The 20,541-nt window shown below is 34.1% G+C and overlaps 1 protein-coding gene across 1 annotated transcript; it reads right to left on the minus strand.

Annotated features, from left to right (window-relative positions):
* Positions 1-1,914: 1,914 nt before the first annotated feature.
* LOC128175470 (uncharacterized) lies at positions 1,915-20,536 on the minus strand. Its single transcript, XM_052841099.1, has 7 exons — positions 20,447-20,536; positions 17,520-18,463; positions 12,636-12,680; positions 7,432-7,672; positions 4,560-4,681; positions 2,841-3,048; positions 1,915-2,625 (listed from the first exon to the last, which is right to left on the minus strand). Exons 2-7 carry the CDS (start codon positions 18,362-18,364, stop codon positions 2,515-2,517), a joined length of 1,572 nt encoding a protein of 523 aa, XP_052697059.1. The 5' UTR covers positions 18,365-18,463; positions 20,447-20,536; the 3' UTR covers positions 1,915-2,514.
* Between the last annotated feature and the right edge of the window lie 5 nt (positions 20,537-20,541).

Here is a 20,541-nt window from a genome sequence, read left to right on the forward strand (position 1 = left end):
AATGTTAAAGTCCTTAAAATCCATATCATGGTGAATTCGGGGAAAAGCTCAATTCGTTACTCTCGCTCAAGTATACGCTGAATAAAAACCAAAAAGAAACAAAAGTTCAACAAGTTGTATTTAAGTTGTTGAAATAATGGTACATGGTATTCCAATGAAAACCGATTTTTGGAGTTCCGAGATAATAACTTAATAATAACGTGCGGAGATACCAACACGGACAGTCCGATATAATTCACTACTGAAAATTGACACAATCATTGCAGCTTGTAAATTTTAAATCGATAACCTGTTACATTAAAAGTTTTTAAATCAAAGATTTCTAAACTTATCTTCAATAATCTCTCTCCCATAGATAAGTTTAGAAATCCTTTAATTTTAACTTCAATTGTAACACATAAATATAATGGAAGTATATTTTTACCGAATCTTTTCTTTATTAGCTCGATCAGTTCAAGGTCACTGTATACACTTTATCCATAACTGAACACTTTAAATGTAAGATATGATCTAAACATTTGTAAAAATGATATAAAATATTGTGCAAATAACGCTTTTATGCAGAGTTCTGCTATGACCTTATCTCACAAAAAACTTCGTTCAATGTCACTGAAAACACTTGATCAAAGGAAAGCTGAGCCTGTAAGTGAAGGAAGGAGCCTATTAGGGCGGAGAAAATATGATCTAGTAACGTTTTCTATGACCTTGACCTGCAAACTAGATATTTGTACAAAGGGTGCTGCACACCCTTAACCAAATAGTATTATGTTTTGGGGTTTGTATGAGCTTTGATTGGGCCAAATTAAGAGAAAATGTAGTAAGGACAACAGTTTTGTAATAAAAGACTCCTATAACTTTCACCAAGAAACTTGTTTTAATGTACCAGTAACTGTTGAGTGCATTTGAGTGTATTTTCCCCAAGTGGTTATTTTTTCTGCAGGTTAACATATCATTTATGTTTTAAGTCAAGACTTATCAACAAGATATTTTTTACAAAAAGTGTGTAGAAAAGGTGGCCGTGGCGACTGCACCCTGTACCTTTTAAATTTTGTAGGGACGATTTTTACTGAAAGTTTCAGCCTTTTTTCTTAAATAATTTTTTAAGATTAACTCTATATATTCCATGTAAAAATTCAACACCCTCCAATTGTGGCCCCACCATAACTCCAGAAGTTATTTTGAACAAACTTGAATATACCTTACATGAGGATGCTTCCACACAAGTTTCAGCTTCTCTGGCCAATCCGTTTTTGAGAAAATTTTTAAGATTCACTATTCTAGTATATATTCCCATGTAAAAATTTGACCCCCCCCCCCCCCCCATTGTGGACCGACCGTACCCCCAGGGGTCTATAGTTTCACATCTTTGAATCTACACTACCCGAGGATACTTCCACACAAATTTCAGCTTTCCTGGCTGATTATTTTCTGAGAAGTTTCTTAAAGAAAAACTCTATTTATTCTTTTGTAAAAATTCGACCCACCATTGTGGCCCCACCCTAACCCCGAGGATCATGATTTTTACAACCTTGTACTTACACAACCTGAGGATGCTTCCAAGTAAGTTTCAGCTTTCCTGCTCAAATAATTCTTGAGAAGATTTTGAAAATTTCTCAACAAATTTCAATAATTCCTTATTATCTCCCCTTGGAAAAGGGCTTGGTTCTTAATTTTCACAACTATGAATCCCCTTTGCCTAAGCCTAAGGATGTTTGTGCCAAGTTTGGTTAAAATTGACCCTATGGTTGTGGATAAGATGTTGAAAATAGGAAAAATTTACAGACAGATGGACAGACGGACGGACGACAGACAAAATGTAATTTGAGCTTTCAGCCCAGGTGAGCTCGATTTTCATTATCTTCCACTTAAAACCTTTCCAAATAAAACCAGAGACATAAATAACAAATAAACAAATATTAATAAATATTTTAATTTATTTCTTTGCTAAAACATATAAGTAGTTTCATATAAAACTTATCTGTTTATTGATTTTTTATGCATTTTATTATTGAATATAGTTTATGATGAAATAATATTTGAGTGTGATTTAATGAATAAGATATTACAAACAATTTTTAAAACAATGATCATGCAAGCTATTAGCTTAAATGTATCTGATAATAATGATAATCCAAGGGTGACCCGGCCTTTGGAACATAACTAGTAGGGGTCTCTAAGGACACTTTATTCTGAGTCCCCCACTGACTCATTTTTAAAGTCATTGTTTACACATTTAAAATATATATGTATTTTTATACATGCATCTCCTGGCAAATCCATGTTGAATGTTGATATAAGACTGTATAAAACTGTATGTATAAAACTATAACTTATCTGATCCAGGGGGCCCCTGGCTCGCCAGGTGACGATAAATCTGAGGGTCTCTGCGGAGATGTTTTGTAATTTATTGAATAAAATATATATTCCATTAAAAAAAAAACAAAAAAAAATTGGGATATCTAATTGAATAATTGGCATTACCTGTAATACAAGATTGTTTACTATAATTTGATTTTATTTGCATTCCTGGATACACCAAACTCTAGGTGAATGTATTCTATCTGAAGTGCTAATGTGCCATCCCTTTTCTGTCTTTACAAAAGGCTTAGCTGTAATGGGAAGTTCCTGCAATATAAAAGAAAAGAAAACATAAGAAAGCACACACCCAACATATCCCGATAACTAGACAATGCTACACATAATGTATAGCAGGCTAGGGTACACCTAAATAATAATTATAAAGCTATGAAGGATAAGTTGTTTAAAGGCATTTAAAGATCAAAATTATCCCTTTTCTTTGTTTATTAAGTCACTTTTTATTTACAGTGTACCTAACTTACCCAAGTGTTCGGTGAGACTCTCTGAAATGTCTTAATAGACTTGGACAAAATCCATCTGGAGCAAAGTTCAGTTAAATTTTCTTTCAATTTAGATATGTGATCTCTCATATAATCTCCAGTCACAATATAACAGCTTTGGTTGAATTGAAGTGCAGCATACAGCAAAAACAAATCATCTAAACTCGAAGCAGATTTTTTACGCTCATCACTACAACAAAAGAATACAAAATTATACAGTTTGTGACCAAGAACTAACTTTGTATTAAATGCAATTAGTTTAGATTTAATTAATAATAACATTTTGCCGTGACAAAAGATGACCTGTTGAAATTCAAGTTTTACATAATCCTTTTGGAAAAATAGGACTAAGGCCATCCTTAAGTAAATGTTTGTTTGGAATTGCCATCTAGAGGTTTCTGGTCCAGGAGGGAGGGAAAGGTTTTTAAAAAAAAAAAAAATTAAAACTTGAAGTTAAACTATCAAAAATAGGTAAAAAATAAAAATTTCCATATATAAAACAAGTTTTGGTTTTTTTTTTTTTTGCTAATAAAATTTTATCAGCGGGGGTATTTCGATGAGAAGTAAGGCAATTCCAAACAAACAATTTTATTTTGGCCTAAAGGTAAAACTTTTTAATTTATTGAGAAAATTACTGAGTAAACATGAAAAATTGTAATGGTTTTATCAAGTTTACCAAAATGTCAATAATATTTTTGAATTCAAAAGCTTCATGTCCTTTGGAGAGTTTTGGGACACCTTTAAATTGTGATTTTCTGCAATTAAGTCATATGCATTAGAACAAAATCTGTTCTGGGCTTTGACATTTTTTACTGTAATACTGTGGAACCATTAGATTTCGTGGTGGCTCAATTTTCGTGGAATTCTTGGGTATCTCTCATTCATGAATTATCATTCTCAATGAAATAATAAATTAGTGATATAAAGTCATGTTTCAATTTGTAGGAATACGAGAATACACGAAATTACGTTCCCACGAACCAATAAAATGTAAGCAATCCTTGAAAATTGGCCCCCACAAATCTTAATGATTCCACAGTAATATAAATTCGAAATTAAATTCATGGTTAATTATTATTTCATTTCACAAAAATTTCAAAATGGTAATTTTGTTTTGAATATGATGTATTTTCATCCATTATAATATCGTAAGTGTCCCATACCATTTAAACCTAAAGCTAAGAGAAAAATTGTACAAATCAAAGTATGTACTGAGAGAATTGAAAGTTGGGCTCTTTTTTGTTTACAAGTTCACTTTATAGTCACACAGTTTCAGTTACCTAAATTCAAGTATATTGATTAAGTGAACAATATTTTAACTAATGATTTTTTTTTTATTACAAAATACCCCCAAAACATGTGTCCCCTTCAAAGCTGGTGTTTGAGAAGCGGTAGTGGATTATGAACATCTAATTTTAATTAGTTTGGTTTGTTACATGGAGTAACACAAGTATGTTATTTATGGAATTTAGTGTCTCATTTTGACCGCAATATGCAAAATCGTGAGACTGAATAACTGTTTCAAATCTGATCAAAAACTTTGTATTTTTCATTTATATAGATGTCAATGCAATTTCAATCATCTGTGATTTATAGTAGCAAAAGAAATTTGTTAGGACAGACAGACATACACACAAGGGTTAAAACAGTGTAACCCCCCCCCCCCCCCCCTCTTATTCAAAGGAGTTTAACAAGTATTACTCGCTATAGTTCACTGGGAATCCAATAACATCTGGATCATCAAAAATGTGTTCATTTTGATGGAAGAAAACATTTCTTGCAATGATCAACTTTCTGCCAGGTAAATATTGGTGGAGGTAGTCCTTCAAAGAAAAAAAAAAGAATTATGTAGTTCTGAACACGAACTAGACAACATTGATATATTGACAATCTCAAAGGGCTGCGCTTGAATAATGGACTATAGGATGAAAAGCATTTCTTTGACCTTTACCAATAACTTAAAAATTTTCCAGCTGGCATAAACCTTAAAATTTAATCTCATCACTCCTCACATACAGGCATTTTTGTTAAACCTGAGCAAGATTTAGCAAATGGGAAATAATCTACAGTCTAAAACTGATTATAAAGAGGTCTAATATGACCTTCACATTGACTTGGTTCAAATTGTAAAGTCGCTGCAAACCATTTACCAAAAAGCTCTGTTAATGTGAAGTAGGAGGTAAATAAGGCCTAGTGGAGAATATATACATGTATATGCTCTGAAACAAGAATAGAATTCCAGGGTCCCCCGCTGGTCAAGCAGTATACTAGTATCGAGTCTATCAACCAAGGCTGATTTAGGAACTTGACCAAGGTATTAGTGGTATAAACATTTAGTATCAATTTAATGAAAATCCGTCAAAATTTGTAGGCATGAGCACGCTTACAAGGTCAATTTTTGGAAAAAAACGGAGTCATGATTGTGGCCAAGTCCCATAACACCAACAAAAAGTATCGAACAATGCTGATTTTTGAACTTGACCAAAGTATTAGTGGTATAAACATTTGGTATCAATTTAATGAAAATCTGTCAAAATTTGTAGGCATGAGAGCGCTTACAAGGTTAATTTTTGGATAAAAGGGAGTCATTATTGCGGTAAAAGTCCTATAAAGCCAACAAAAAGTATTGACTAACGCTGATTTTCGAACTTGACCAAGGTAATAGTGGTATAAACATTTGGTATCAATTTAATGAAAATCCGTCAAAATTTGTAGGCATGAGAGCGCTTACAAGGTCAATTTTTGGATAAAACGGAGTCATGATTGTGGCCAAGTCCCATAACACCAACAAAAAGTATCGAACAATGCTGATTTTTGAACTTGACCAAAGTATTAGTGGTATAAACATTTGGTATCAATTTAATGAAAATCTGTCAAAATTTGTAGGCATGAGAGCGCTTACAAGGTTAATTTTTGGATAAAACAGAGTCATTATTGCGGTCAAAGTCCTATAACGCCAACAAAAAGTATCGACTAACGCTGATTTTCGAATTTGACCAAGGTAATAGTGGTATAAACATTTGGTATCAATTTAATGAAAATCCGTCAAAATTTGTAGGCATGAGAGCGCTTACAAGGTCAATTTTTGGATAAAACGGAGTCATTATTGCAGTCAAAGTCCGATAACTCCAACAAAAAGTATCAACCAATGCTGATTTTCGAACTGGACCAAGGTAATAGTGGTATAAACATTTGGTATAAATTTAATGAAAATCCATCAAAATTTGTAGGCATGAGAGCGCTTACAAAAAAGTGTGACGCACAGACCCACGGACGCACGGACCCACGGACACACAGACCAACGGACACATGGACCCACGGACACACGGACGGACGGACACCCGGCATTTCTATGTCCCCGCTCCGCGTTGCGGCGGGGGACAAAAAGAATTTTGCATGATCCAACCTTGAAACTTGACCTACAAACATCATTCAAGGTCACAGCATACCCTTTGATCGTAGGCACTCTGTGAGTGAAGTATGAGCCAGATTGGACCATGGGAGAAAAGATGTTCTCCGGACAAGAATTTTTCCCTCCCATTTGACCTTGAAACTTGGTTCAAGGTCACAGCACACCCTTTATTCATAAGCTCTGTTTATGTGAAGTATGAACCAAATAGGGTTAAGTGGAGAGTACAAACGTATAATTATTATTTACATTTATTACCTGACATTCGGAAGCCATGTTTAAACTTGGGTGTATATCATGTGACCGGCCAAAATGGGTGCCTAATGCATGTTGACTGTACAGTTTCGGATTAAAATACGATGACAAAGTGACTGCGTTAGACAGGTGACTGCTTTTTAGAGGGCAATTATATATAGGATTTTTCATTGGGAGGATATAAAATGACCGCATACGAAAGGTGACTGCTTAATAGGGGTGGCTGCTTCGGCAGTTTTGACTGTATTTGACTTAATACTTCTTATCCATTATGATATCTATCATAATCAAGTAATTTTCTGCTGATTTGAGAAAATATTTCAAGGTGTAGTGAGCCACCTTCAACTTTGAACCCCACCTGGGGCCCAAGTTTTGGTTCGAGGGTCACGATTTTTACAATTTAGAATCTTTACTAAATATATTAGCTTTGCTGTAAATATTGGCATTACTCGTGCAGTGGTTCTTGAAATGAAGATTTTTAAAGACACACACCCTATACTCACTCTTTTGCCATTATCTCCCTTTTAAAAAGGGTAATGCCCTTTATTTTAAGAATTTAGAATCCCCTTTCCATAAGGATGCTTTGTACCAAGTTTGCTTTAATTTGGCTCAGTTGTTTTAGAGAAGATGTCAAAAATGTGAAAAGTTTACAGACAGACGGACAACGGAAAACAGATGATCAGAAAAGCTAACTTGAACCTTCAGTTCAGGTGAGCTAATAAAGTCCATGATGCTGTAATGACTTTAATTTGGTATGTACCGCTTATTCTTCTTACTACATGTACTGGAGAATATATATTGTTATGTCACCCACATTACCTATCCTTTGGTAATTAAGAAAGCAGTTTATTGGTCTTTCTAGTAAGTAAAACTGAGCTAATATCTCTTTCTCCAAAATTATATACTCACTTCCAATTCCATTGTTGAATGAAATGTCTTTTTTTCTTTCATAATGAAATGGTGATTTAGCCACATTCCATCCACTACATAATTGATGTCTTCAAGAGAGTGCAAAAATTGCAAGAAAGTTGAAAAGCGATCTTTGTTATGTCTATCCAAAGTTGCAGATATGTTGGTCTTTATCATTTCTATGCCTTCTCCATCAAATACGTGAGGTTCAATCTTTTCTCCACAGTTCTCACAGTGTTTGCTAGAATCAAATTCATCAAAATTAATATCATTGAAATACTGTCAATGCTATTATTGACGACATGTTACCGGTATTTTGACTATATTCAATTTGATGATCTTCCTTTCCTATCGTCAAAATTTCCAGTCATCAAACTTCTTATGAAGATATATACACATGTACAACATCAAACAAGAGGCCCATAGGCCACATTGCTCACCTGAGGAACAAAAGGTATGATAAAATCAGCTTAATATAGTCATAATACAAACTATCTGGACAATGTAGTATAATACATGTAGATCCTGTATAAATCAAAATCTGTTTTTCTCCCTGAATATTCTTATGTTTAATATTATTATTAGCCCCTTTTCTAACAGGATGACATTTTAGTAATACAGGGTTTGACAATTAGTTTTTTAATTACTAGACCAGACGGGCTACCTCAGCAATTTTTCACTAGCCCTGACTCTTTTACTACTAGCCCTGGCCAATTTTGACAAAAATAAACTAAAAGTAATGACAAACATTAAATATTAAAGACTTGTTTCTATTTAATTGTATTGGTTAATCTTTAACAATAATGAATCATTCAAACACTATAATTTAAGATTTCATTTATTCAAATTGTACTATTAATAATGATACATGTATTCAATGGTTGATCAGGGACCAACAAAACTTTAGGAAGACTTGTCTTCTCCTTAACAGAGAAATATGGAGAAGTTTGAGAAATTGAGGAGACTTTCATTACTTGATAATGGCATAACAATAATAATGATATACACAGATTTATCCTTTAATAATTTAAATCAGATAAGAAACAAGTCATTATGATTGAAAAATAAAACAAATTCTAAAAATTAATAAAAAAATTATCAAGTTTATTAGATATAAATCATTTGATGTATTCATACATTTTATAGATCAAATGTTTTGTAATTGTGTTAACTAAAATGACAAATAAAATCAGTCTCTGTTTTGTAGTGTATTTTGGTGGCATTAGTCCAACCCAACCATAATGTTGAGAATTTTGATTTTTTTTTATTAAAGATATTATAACTGTAAACAAAGGGGTTATGATTATTTTAGCATAAGTTTGGCAGTGTTATTAGCTAATTACAAGTTACCAACAAATTCACTGTTATCAACACTAGCCTTAAAGTAATAAACATCGTTTTGTACAGCATGTGGTTGCATCACCCGTATTTATAACCCCTAAAGATAAGCTGAGTTTGTGTAGACATCTTTAGAATTAAATAATTAACATTTTATTGCCCTTGGGGGTTAATTTACACTATTATGAACTCCGTGTACAAGTCAACTTTAAACTTTTGGTTCGGAGGAAATTTCGACGAAGTTACCAATCAAAAAGTGAGTATTTCCCCCACTTCATCCTCTTGGTTAGTCCTTGGGTTGTACCTAAATAACGGTTTGTAGAATTTATGCTTGTTAGGAAAAAGTGCTTTTACTTCTATTAAAGAAAAATTATGTGCACACTTTTTTTTCCACACGACCAGTCGGGCTAGTACACAGACATTTTAACCCGACCGGACCTATCGTTTACTAGACAAAGTCGGTTGGACGTGCCTTAGTGTTAAACCCTGTATTATCACATGTTGAGCATTGCAGTTCTCAAAAAGATCCTAAACAAATGTTTAAATATAGAATATAAACAAACATCAAACTCTGAATCCCTTGTGAGGCCCAAGAATCGTCCAGAGGCCAAAGTCTTGGCAATCTTAAAGAAACACATGGCTGATTAGCTTCTGAGAAGAAGATTTTTTATGATTTACTCTATATATTCCTATGTAAAAATTTAACCCCCCCCCCTTGTGACTCCATCCTTCCCCTGGGGGTCATTATTATCACAACTTTGACTCTACAATACCTGAGTATTCATCCACACAAGTTTCAAATTTCCTGGCTTATTAGTTTTTGAGAAAAAAAATTTCAAAGATTTTCTCTATATTCTTATGTAAAATTTTAACCTCCCCCTATTGTGGCCTCACCCCACCATGAGGGGTCATGATTTTCACAACTTTCAATCTTCACTACCTGAGGATGCTTCCACACCAGTTACAGCTTTTCTGGCGGATTAGTTTCTGAGCAGAATATTTTAAAAGATTTTCTCTATATATTCCGATGTAAAATTTTAACCCCCCGTTGACCCAACTCCTGGGGTCATGATTTTCACAACTTTGAATCTAAACTACCCGAGGATGCACATTCTTGAGAAGAAGATTTTTGAATATTTTTAAAAGATGTTTAATAATTCCTAATTATTTCCCCTTTGAAAAGGGCATGCCCTAATTTTCACAACCTTGAATCCCCTTTGCCTAAAGGTGCTTTGTGCCAAGTTTGGTTAAAATTGGCCCAGTAGTTTTTAAGAAGATATTGAAAATGTGAAAAGTTTATCGACAGATAGACAGGCGGAGACAGACAGACAACAGACAAAATGTGATCAGAAAAGCTCACTTGAGCTTTCAGCTCAATTGAGCTAATAAAAAAGACATCAGTCCTGGCTATTTTGCTGAAAATATCCACCTGCTATTTTAGCAATAATGAATATTAAAAGTATTGTGAAAATTGAAGCAACTACCAGTAACTCAGTACATGTGCATCAAGTGATAATTTTTTTTACATAAATCTAAACCAATAGAACAGATGTGATAGAATTCAAATCCTTAACAATAAAGAACGAGATTCTCTGTGAGCAAACTCATACAAAGAAAACAAGAGGCCAGTAGGCCTTAACGGTCACCTGAATAGCATATAACCCATACACAAACTTGTCGAGGAGTCTCATATATATATATATATATATATATATATATATATATATATATATATATATATATATATATATATATATATATATATATATATCTGCAATTAAATAATTAGGTTTCATTCTGGAGTAGAAAAATTATAAATTTGTAGTGTCGACCACCCCCCTGCCTGAAATCTTTCAAAAAGAACAATGAAACCTATAATTTTGGCAAAAACCTTAAAGATCTGGTCTATAAAATCATGAATTCAGTTTTCCTGTCAGGTGTGTGGGAGTAAAGAAGATAATTTTTAACATGATATGCATTTACACCTATACATCCATTTTGGCTCTGCCCTAGAGTCAAACCCATACTCCAGGGGACATGAAATTTAAAATTTTAGTAGAGGACTTCCTGGTAAACATAATTATGAAGCCAATTTTTCATACAGATGTGTGAGAATAAAGAAGAAGATTTTAAAACAATATATGCATTAATACTATATTGCCATATTGCCCCCCCCCCCCATTGTCCTGAACCCCTGACCCAGGGGCCATGAATTTCACAATTTAGGTAGAGGAGTTAGTGGACATCATAACCATGTATTCAGTTTTTTGCCCACATGTTTGGGAGAAAAGAGGATTTTTAAATATTTAATACATTTTTACTATATGGCCACATTGGCCCCACCCTAGAGCCTGAACCATGAGTCATAAATTTCACAATTTTGGTTGAGGGCTTCATGGACATCATAACCATGCAACAAGTTTTTTCCTCACATGTGTGGGAGTAGAGAAGAAGATTTTTGACAATTTGGCTTTTTTTTTTGCATACTTGGCCCCACTTGTGGTGCCCCGGGGGTGGTAGAGTCACGAATTTCACAATTAAGATTCCTCTTACCATAGAGATGCCTAACACCAAAAATGGTAACAATTAGCCTTGTAGTTTTTAAGAAGAAGTTAAAAATATAAAATTGTTAATGCACGACGGACGATGCACGACGACAGATGAAAACGGATAGCAATTTTTTATAATAGAAAATGATGGATGCTATCTATCTAACTGTCCATGTTCTATCGATAACAACTGCACTTTTTAAAAAATTGTTAATGCTAACATGAGTACACAAACCATTTTCTATTCTTTAAATTCCATTTTATTTCAACTTAACTGTAAATGCATGAAGACATTTGCATTTCCATTTATACAAGACATGACACAGACTGGAATGAAACATTGCCCAAATTATCTTGGGTCAAAGTCATGACACACCTTTACTTCATAAACAATCTTTGTGTGAAATAAGGTGTAAATAAATGGTAATGTTTTTACATTAAAAGATATCAATCAGACACCAATTTTTTTACTTTTCCTGTCAGTGACCTTGATCTTGCCCAAATGACCATGGGTCAAGGTCACGATACAACCTCAGGTCATAAGCAATATTTGCGTGAAGTAAGAACGTTAAATGTTTGTCCATGAGGAAGATAAGGACTGGAAACGAATTTTGAACTTTTTCTGTCAGTGACCTTGACCTTGCCCAAATGACCTAAGGTCATGACACACCCTCAGGTCATAAGCAATTCCTGTGTGAAGTAAGAACTTCTAATGTTTCTCCATAAGAAAGATATGGACTGGACACAAATTTTGCACAGACAGATGGACAGACAAGGTGATTCCTATATTATACCCCCCAAACTTCGTTTGCGGGGGTTATAATTATCACATATGCTTTAACTTTTTAGTCTCTTTTAAAATTTTATGTAAAAAATATTTTGATATTTTCTTTTAATATGGCAAAAGAGATCATCTCTTTAAATGTTAAGGTAGATCTAATGGGTAGGTTGTTGACCTCGAAGCCTCCTTTAACAACATTAGGACACAATGAACACATATTTTGATTAAATAAAATGTACCGATCAAGATTAACAGAATTTCTTTAAATAAGTAAATAGAACCTGACCAATCAGACTCAGCAGATATCAATTAAATATACAGAGGTAACCAGTTAAGATGAATACACTGGAAATATGAACTTAAATGATTCATGAGTTAACTTTTTTGTTTTATATATTAATTTTGTTTTCATTGATTAAGAGATCAGGAGATCACCAAACAACACAGACCAATATCAAATCACACAGAAAAATGTGTTCAAGATCAAAGAAACATAATCAATGTACTGGTAAGTTTGATTTTAAAATTTTACTTACCCTTTTATCGAGGGATCCTTGAAAACCTTCCACTGTTTCTGATCTCTAAAAATACAATAAATAAATGAAAACAAAATGTAATCGTACATTACAAAGTTCACCTCTACCAAGTCGCAAACTGAATTTAAAGGCTTAAATTGCCCCCTTTTTTTCTTTCTAAAAGGAAGGATAAGCATAAAGTCTAGTGCATAATATGCCTTTTTTAAAGCCAAAATTTGATCAAAAGTGGGGAGTGTGTATTAGGCAAAGGAACAAAATTTTAACCTATTTTTGTCAGAGTGTGTTCCTGGATACCGCGGGAATATGACCACTGATATCACATGTTATGCAATTTGAATAGGTATGCAGTTGTCAAAAATACCCAATTCTTAATTTAATTTCCATGTATTAGAGCGTTTATTCCCTGTTCCTTGCATCAAAAAAGTTCTCATCAGTGAATTTGCAAATACTGGTGTCAAATAATATTTTCATACCGCGAAATATTGAACCCGGGTTCAATATATTATGCAATATAATGAACCCGGGTTCAAAATATCGCTGCGATTTATTGAACCCCCCCATAAAATATTGAACCCCGGGTTCAAAATATTATGGCCGCCATATTTTGAAACCCTCTTGAATTTTCATTGCTCTTGGAGAAGGGGTTCAAAATATTATGGCCGCGATATATTGAACCCCCTTCCTTTTTCCAATTTCCTTTGGAGAGGGGGTTCAAAATATTATGGCTGCGATATTTTGAACCCCCCTCCTTTTTTTATTGCTATTGGAGAGGGGGTTCAAAATATTATGGCTGCGATATATTGAACCCCCTTCCTTTTTCCAATTCCCATTGGAGAGGGGGTTCAAAATATTATGGCTGCAATATATTGAACCCCCTACTGTTTCCAATTCCCATTGGAAAGGGGGTTCAAAATATTATGGCTGCGATATTTTGAATCCCCTACCATTTCCAATTCCCATTGGAGAGGGGGTTCAAAATATTATGGCTGCAATATATTGAACCCCCTTCTGTTTCCAATTTCCTTTGGAGAGGGGGTTCAAAATATTATGGCTGCGATATTTTGAACCCCCTACCTATTTCCAATTCCCATTGGAGAGGGGGTTCAAAATATTATGGCTGCGATATATTGAACCCCCCTCCTTTTTTTATTGCTATTGGAGAGGGGGTTCAAAATATTATGGCTGGGATATATTGAACCCCTTACTGTTTCCAATTTCCTTTGGAGAGGGGGTTCAAAATTTTATGGCCGCAATATTTTGAATCCCCCTCTATTTTTTTTTGCTATTGGAGAGGGGGTTCAAAATATTATTGTTTCCAATTCCCATTGGAGAGGGGGTTCAAAATATTATGGCTGCGATATTTTGAACCCCCTACCTATTTCCAATTCCCATTGGAGAGGGAGTTCAAAATATTATGGCTGCGATATATTGAACCCCCTACTGTTTCCAATTTCCTTTGGAGAGGGGGTTCAAAATATTATGGCTGCGATATTTTGAATCCCCCTCTATTTTTTCTTTTGCTATTGGAGAAGGGGTTCAAAATATTATTGTTTCCAATTCCCATTGGAGAGGGGGTTCAAAATATTATGGCTGCGATATTTTGAACCCCCCCTCTATTTTTCATTGCTATTGGAGAGGGGGTTCAAAATATTATGGCCGCGATATTTTAAACCGCCTACCTTTTTCCAATTCCCATTGGAGAGGGGGTTCAAAATATTATGGCCGTGATATTTTGAATCCCCCTTTATTTTTTTTTTGCTATTGGAAAGGGGGTTCAAAATATTATTGTTTCCAATTCCCATTGGAGAGGGGGTTCAAAATATTATGGCTGCGATATATTGAACCCCTTACTATTTCCAATTCCCATTGAAGAGGGGGTTCAAAATATTATGGCTGCGATATTTTGAACCCCATACCTATTTCCAATTCCCATTGGAGAGGGGGTTCATAATATTATGGCTGCGATATATTGAAAACCCTTCTTATCACTGGCTATTGGAGATCTAGGGGTTTCAAAATTTAATGGCTGTGAAATTTAATTATAAATAATAATGCCCCCCCCCTTCTTTTATTGCTTTTGCCCCCCCCCCCCCCCAAATCTTTACTTCATGCATATACAGAATTCAATTTTTTTTGGGGGGGGGGGGGTATAATTGTGCTTTTATTGTCAGTCTGTAATAAAAAATATTATGAATGAAAATCATATTGTTTTTGGTGATTCTTTTTGTTACCAAGAAAATAGGGTATCCTTGGAGGTTACTCTAAATGGTAGTCCTCAGGTGGGAGAAAAGGGGGCTTACACCTGTGTACTGCGTATACACACTGGTGGTAGCTAGGTAAACATTAATTGGCTCCCTTCATAGCTGACATCAGCCTGTATGGTATCCCTGTTATGTAATACAATTTGGGAATTGCAAATGGACTGGCCCAATCTAAAGGTTGCGTACCTTAATAATAATAATATTTTGAACCCCCTTTCTAATGGGAATTGGAAAAAGGTAGGAGGTTCAATATATAGCAGCCATAATATTTTGAACCCCCTCTCCAATGGGAATAAGAAATAGGTAGGTGGATCAATATATCGCAGCCATAATATTTTAAACCCCCTTTCCAATTGGAATTGGAAAAAGGTAGGGGATTCAATATATCGCAGCCATAATATTTTGAACCCCCTCTCCAATACCAATGAAAAAAGAGGGGGGTTCAAAATATCGCAGCCATAATATTTTGAACCCCCTCTCCAATGGGAATTGGAAAAAGGTAGGGGGTTCAATATATCGCAGCCATAATATTTTGAACCCCCTCTCCAATACCAATGAAAAATAGAGGGGGGTTCAAAATATCGCAGCCATAATATTTTGAACTCCCTCTCCAATGGGAATTGGAAAAAGGTAGGGGGTTTAAAATATCGCAGCCATAATATTTTGAACCCCCTCTCCAATAGCAATGAAAAATAGAGGGGGGGTTCAAAATATTGCAGCCATAATATTTTGAACCCCCTCTCCAATGGGAATTGGAAAAAGGAAGGGGGTTCAATATATTGCAGCCATAATATTTTGAACCCCCTCTCCAATGGGAATTGGAAAAAGGTAGGGGGTTCAAAATATTGCAGCCATAATATTTTGAACCCCCTCTCCAATAGCAATGAAAAATAGAGGGGGGGTTCAAAATATCGCAGCCATAATATTTTGAACCCCCTTTCCAATGGGAATTGGAAAAAGGTAGGGGGTTCAATATATCGCAGCCATAATATTTTGAACCCCCTCTCCAATACCAATGAAAAATAGAGGGGGGTTCAAAATATCGCGGCCATAATATTTTGAACCCCCTCTTCTATAGCGATGAAAAATAGAGGGGGGTTCAAAATATCGCAGCCATAATATTTTGAACCCCCTATCCAATGGGAATTGGAAAAGGTAGGGGGTTCAAAATATCGCAGCCATAATATTTTGAACCCCCTCTCCAATACCAATGAAAAATAGAGGGGGGTTTAAAATATCGCGGCCATAAAATATTGAACCTGGGTTCAATATTTTATGGGGGGGTTCAATATATCGCAGCGATATTTTGAACCCGGGTTCAATATATCGCGGGGTTCAAAATATTATATGACACCGGTATGTAATCAGCCACCTGTTGACTACTAGTAATCACGTGATCAATGTCTGTTTCTGGTGAAGCATGCACTTGACTTTTGCAAGATTTCACACTTTAATCCAGTGCAGGAAGACTTATCAATTAAGATGTTTTGATTGAAAACATTTTGATTTTTTTCTTGTGTCTCGTTCTGTGGTGAATTCGTCACAGTTGTTATTTCAAGGTTTTATGTTAGCATATTTATGTTTGGCAGTCATTGCCACTTGAGCTTGCATGAGTAGTGAATGGGTGAAGGTATATGAATGAGTTTTGCATAGTCACATGAAGATTTTCTTTACATGCAAGTGTGTTTTGCATGACCACATGTTTATTTGTTTATATTATTTAATTTCAGACTTTATTAGAGTTGACCTATAGAAAATTAGAAATCATAGTTAATATGCATAGGCATTTAATATCTTTAATTTTTGCAATTTATATTTGCCTTTCCATAAAGATGCTTTGTGCCAAATTTGGTTGAAATTGGCCAGGCAGTTTTAGAGAAGAAGTTCAAAATGTAAAAAGTTTACAGACAGACGGATGGACGATGGATAAAATGTGATCAGAATAGCTCACTTGAGCTTTCAGCTCAGGTGAGCTAAAATCCATGTAACTTATCACAACATTTACACATTAATGCACTAATTCATACATACAGCATTACGTTCTATCAGCAATGCGCACTGATGAACATCAAATAAAGAAATAAATATGACCTGTGACACTATATCTATCTATCTATCTATCTATCTATCTTTATCGTATATTACTGTTAGTATATTTCTTTCAAATACTCCATGTAATGTTGTGTATGAATTGTACAACCATTCGTGAGGATGATTGTTTTTATGTAGAGGTTTTTGTTTATACAACCATCCTTAAAATATAGAACCACTGAGAACTAGCATGCAGCTACAAAGGATCATATTGAAAATGCCTGACGTTTGCAGAAAAGCTATATTGGAGACTAAATTGCATATCTAGAGTGCAAAATACCTCTTTGATTTACATTATTGATGCATGCACATCAGTGCATATCAAAGAATTTTGATTGAAAATCTCCTCTTTTTGGGTGCATAGGAACCGCAGTTTTTTCCAGCATTTTACATCCAACTATGGGGAATGCGTTCACTAGTATAAATTAGTTCGTACTAAACAAGAGACTTTATGGTACTTTCTGGTGTCAGAAATAGTGAGTGCAAAAACCAAAGGGTTGCTACTTGATTATACATATACTTAGTTACTTACTTTTCTAAAATCTGCAGCAGATCATCCTCTATAGAATGTGGAAGGTTGAAGTTGTCTACTGAACTGAAGAGTTCAAAAATGCGGTCAACTGAAAGCGTGTCTGAATGTTTGAGAAGACCTTTCCAAAGTTTAAATAAAAAATGATTTGCAATGTCTTTATGTTCTCTAATGATTTCTGCAGCAAATTTGAAGTCATCTTTTCTAATGGCAGCATCAACAACATCTGGAAGACGATATGCTAAGTTTTTTGGCAGCAAGTACACATCTTTCGTAAAATTTTTTGTGTATTCCTTCATCAATTCCATGCAGGATTTGTATCCACTTGTCATACACAAAGGTGGGATTACCTTGGCAAATGTGATATTGTCAGTATTCATTATATCAGTTTTGATTTCCCTTACTGAATTTATAATTTTTTGTTCATCAATCTCTTCAGGTCTCAAACCAGTAAAAGAGTTTATGTAATCAAGAACTAAGGATACTTTTACAGCTCTTGAACACTCTTTTTGCAATCGAAAGTTCAACCATCTCTCAGCAAGTTCAGGACGTTTTGTATTAAAAGCCCAATTACTGACAAGGCTGTCAAATTGCAGGAGTTGAGGAGTTTTGTTTTCGCTTTCAATTTCTAAAAACATGCCCACAAGTTTTTCATATCCTCTCTCATCAAGCTCTTTATTCCACTGAATAGTGAAGTTTTTCTTGTTTGTTTGTGAAAAAGTCATCAGTCCATTATTAATGAACATTTGATGAACTTTACTGAGGTATCTCTCCGAATTCTTTGTTAGCATGTGAAGCTTTAATAAGCTGATGCTCCATGGCCTGAGGTGAAGGCCTAGTCGATTCATGCCTATAGATACTGTTGGTTTAATGAAGGCCTAGTTGTATTATGCCTAAGCAGTGATAGAATGTCTTGGGATAATCATTCCAACCTTCTTGACTTTTGCCTACAAAGTGCAATACATGTCATTACATATTAATAATATATACATTAAGAATGCAACCTGTGCTGCAAACATGGTTCTAAGCTTTTTGAGTTCACAACAAAGTATACTGGTACCTGTTTGCAGTATCATTATGTGGTTTGATTCGACAAAAATCATAAACACTTTGAATACCCCTCCACCTAAAATTTATCACATATTGATTCTTTTTACAGTTTATGACAGAGATATTCAGGATGATAAAAACTTGGATTTTAATTGAATAAGGTTAAAAATATTACAAGTAAGACAGAAAAAATAAGATATACAGTGAAGTCTCCAATTTCGGGTCATGTTAGACTGTTTCTTTGATATTTTACAAAGCTATTCTATTTCAAGAAACAATATTTACAGAGGCATTTCAACAAGGCATGACTCCCCCACATTTGAATCATTTTCTCCACTTTCGGGTCATGTGACTTCAAATTGTAAGTAATGTCGAGTAATCATCTCAGAACACAATTTTTATTAATTTGACAGCATAGAAATTTTATCACTAATGAGATTTAAGTTACATGTAATGTCACATTCAGATACTGAGAAAGAATGATTTATACTTTTTATTCTGGAATTTGATTGCCATAGGAGTTTCTGCAGAGAGAGAAAGAGAGAGAGAGAGAGAGAGAGAGAGATCATATTTCATATAAATAAACGTGCCCTAATTTTAATTTTATGTGTTGCATTTAATACATATTTTTTCTAAACCATTTTTTTTCTACAACATTTACCGTGAAAAAGTTTACATTTAGTAATAACTTTATCTTTTAAAAATCTTTCATTCAAATTTTTTCCCAAGAAAATAGCTAATATTTTTTTTGTAATTTATATATGAACAGTATATTTTTATAACCTACGATGTATGTACATGCAGATGCTTTATTATTGAATGCAAACAATACTGAAAACCGAATCCGATTAAACTCACTGATACTTACGCACAATCTTAAAATTAATTTGTGATTCTCTTTTTAGAGTGAAGATATTTTATTGATACATAGTTTTTAACTACAAGTATGATGACACATTAGAGTTTAGAGAAGGCTGCAATTCAAACTGATTTGATAAATAAAAATTGTTATTTCTGAATACTGGATATACAGAAAGCGTAACTTATCATAATACATGTATACGTATGTATAAAATACAAAACATCGCGAAATGATTGAAAACAAAAATGCATTAATTTTGTTTTATAATCCCTAAAATTTCTTTTCAATTTTTTTCTGGAATAACAGCTCAAGAAGTATTATTTAGTGTCAAAATGCATTGAAATCTCGTATAATTAAAAATGTATCATGTTTAATTTAAAACGGGTCCTTTAACTCAGCATTGTATTGGTTGAAGTATATGACTTGTGTAATGTGCCCAATAGAATTATCAATATATCATTTTAAATAATTAGGTAGTCCAAAATATATTTGTGTTATTTTATTACTTTTATCATATTGAAAATTTTGAATTTACTGGGTCGGTGTAAATTTACAAGTTGTCTTATTGATGTTTACATCCAATTTTCGGACCTTTTTCACTCTATGTCATCGCACATTTCAATTGAAATTCCTCTAAAATTGATCATATTTTCACATGCTACATACACCTATACATAACAGAGTAATAGAAACAATTTTATGCATGTGCAGTGCTGCGTTGTCAAGGACTTATGCTAAAGCTATAGTCTAAAGTTTATGCCTCTAGTTACGCCGGTTTATGCAATGCAAAATACGCCGGACTAAGTTTCGGTGTAAGTCCTCGGTCTAACCTTAAGTTAGGCCCAACTTTTAGGCCTCTTTATGAAACGAGCCCCTTGACTGGCTTGAGAGAGAAAAATAGTATGAATGATTGAATGTTTCAATCCTTAATCGCTTTCAGCATAAACATATTCAGAGTTTAATGGCATGTAAATTCACATTTAAATATTAGCTTGATGACCTTTTGTAAATGTCATACCATAAATCCTTTCTTTCATTCTGCTGTGTCTCGTTTACTTTAATTTTTTAGTTTAGAGCATGCTTTCAATTCGGTCGAGTTCGAGGTTTCGAAGC

Source organism: Crassostrea angulata, chromosome 3 (genome assembly GCF_025612915.1).
Source record: "Crassostrea angulata isolate pt1a10 chromosome 3, ASM2561291v2, whole genome shotgun sequence".
NCBI classification, from domain to species: Eukaryota; Metazoa; Mollusca; class Bivalvia; order Ostreida; family Ostreidae; genus Magallana; species Magallana angulata.

Excerpts from the sequence above, each read along its gene's own strand:
- LOC128175470 (XM_052841099.1), bottom strand. The coding sequence starts at position 18,364 with ATGAATCGACTAGGCCTTCACCTCAGGCCATGGAGCATCAGCTTATTA. Across the intron at positions 12,681-17,519 it reads CTGCTGCAGATTTTAGAAAA|AGATCAGAAACAGTGGAAGG; the intron begins GTAAGTAACTAA and ends TTGTATTTTTAG. Across the intron at positions 7,673-12,635 it reads AAGGATCCCTCGATAAAAGG|CAAACACTGTGAGAACTGTG; the intron begins GTAAGTAAAATT and ends ATTTGATTCTAG.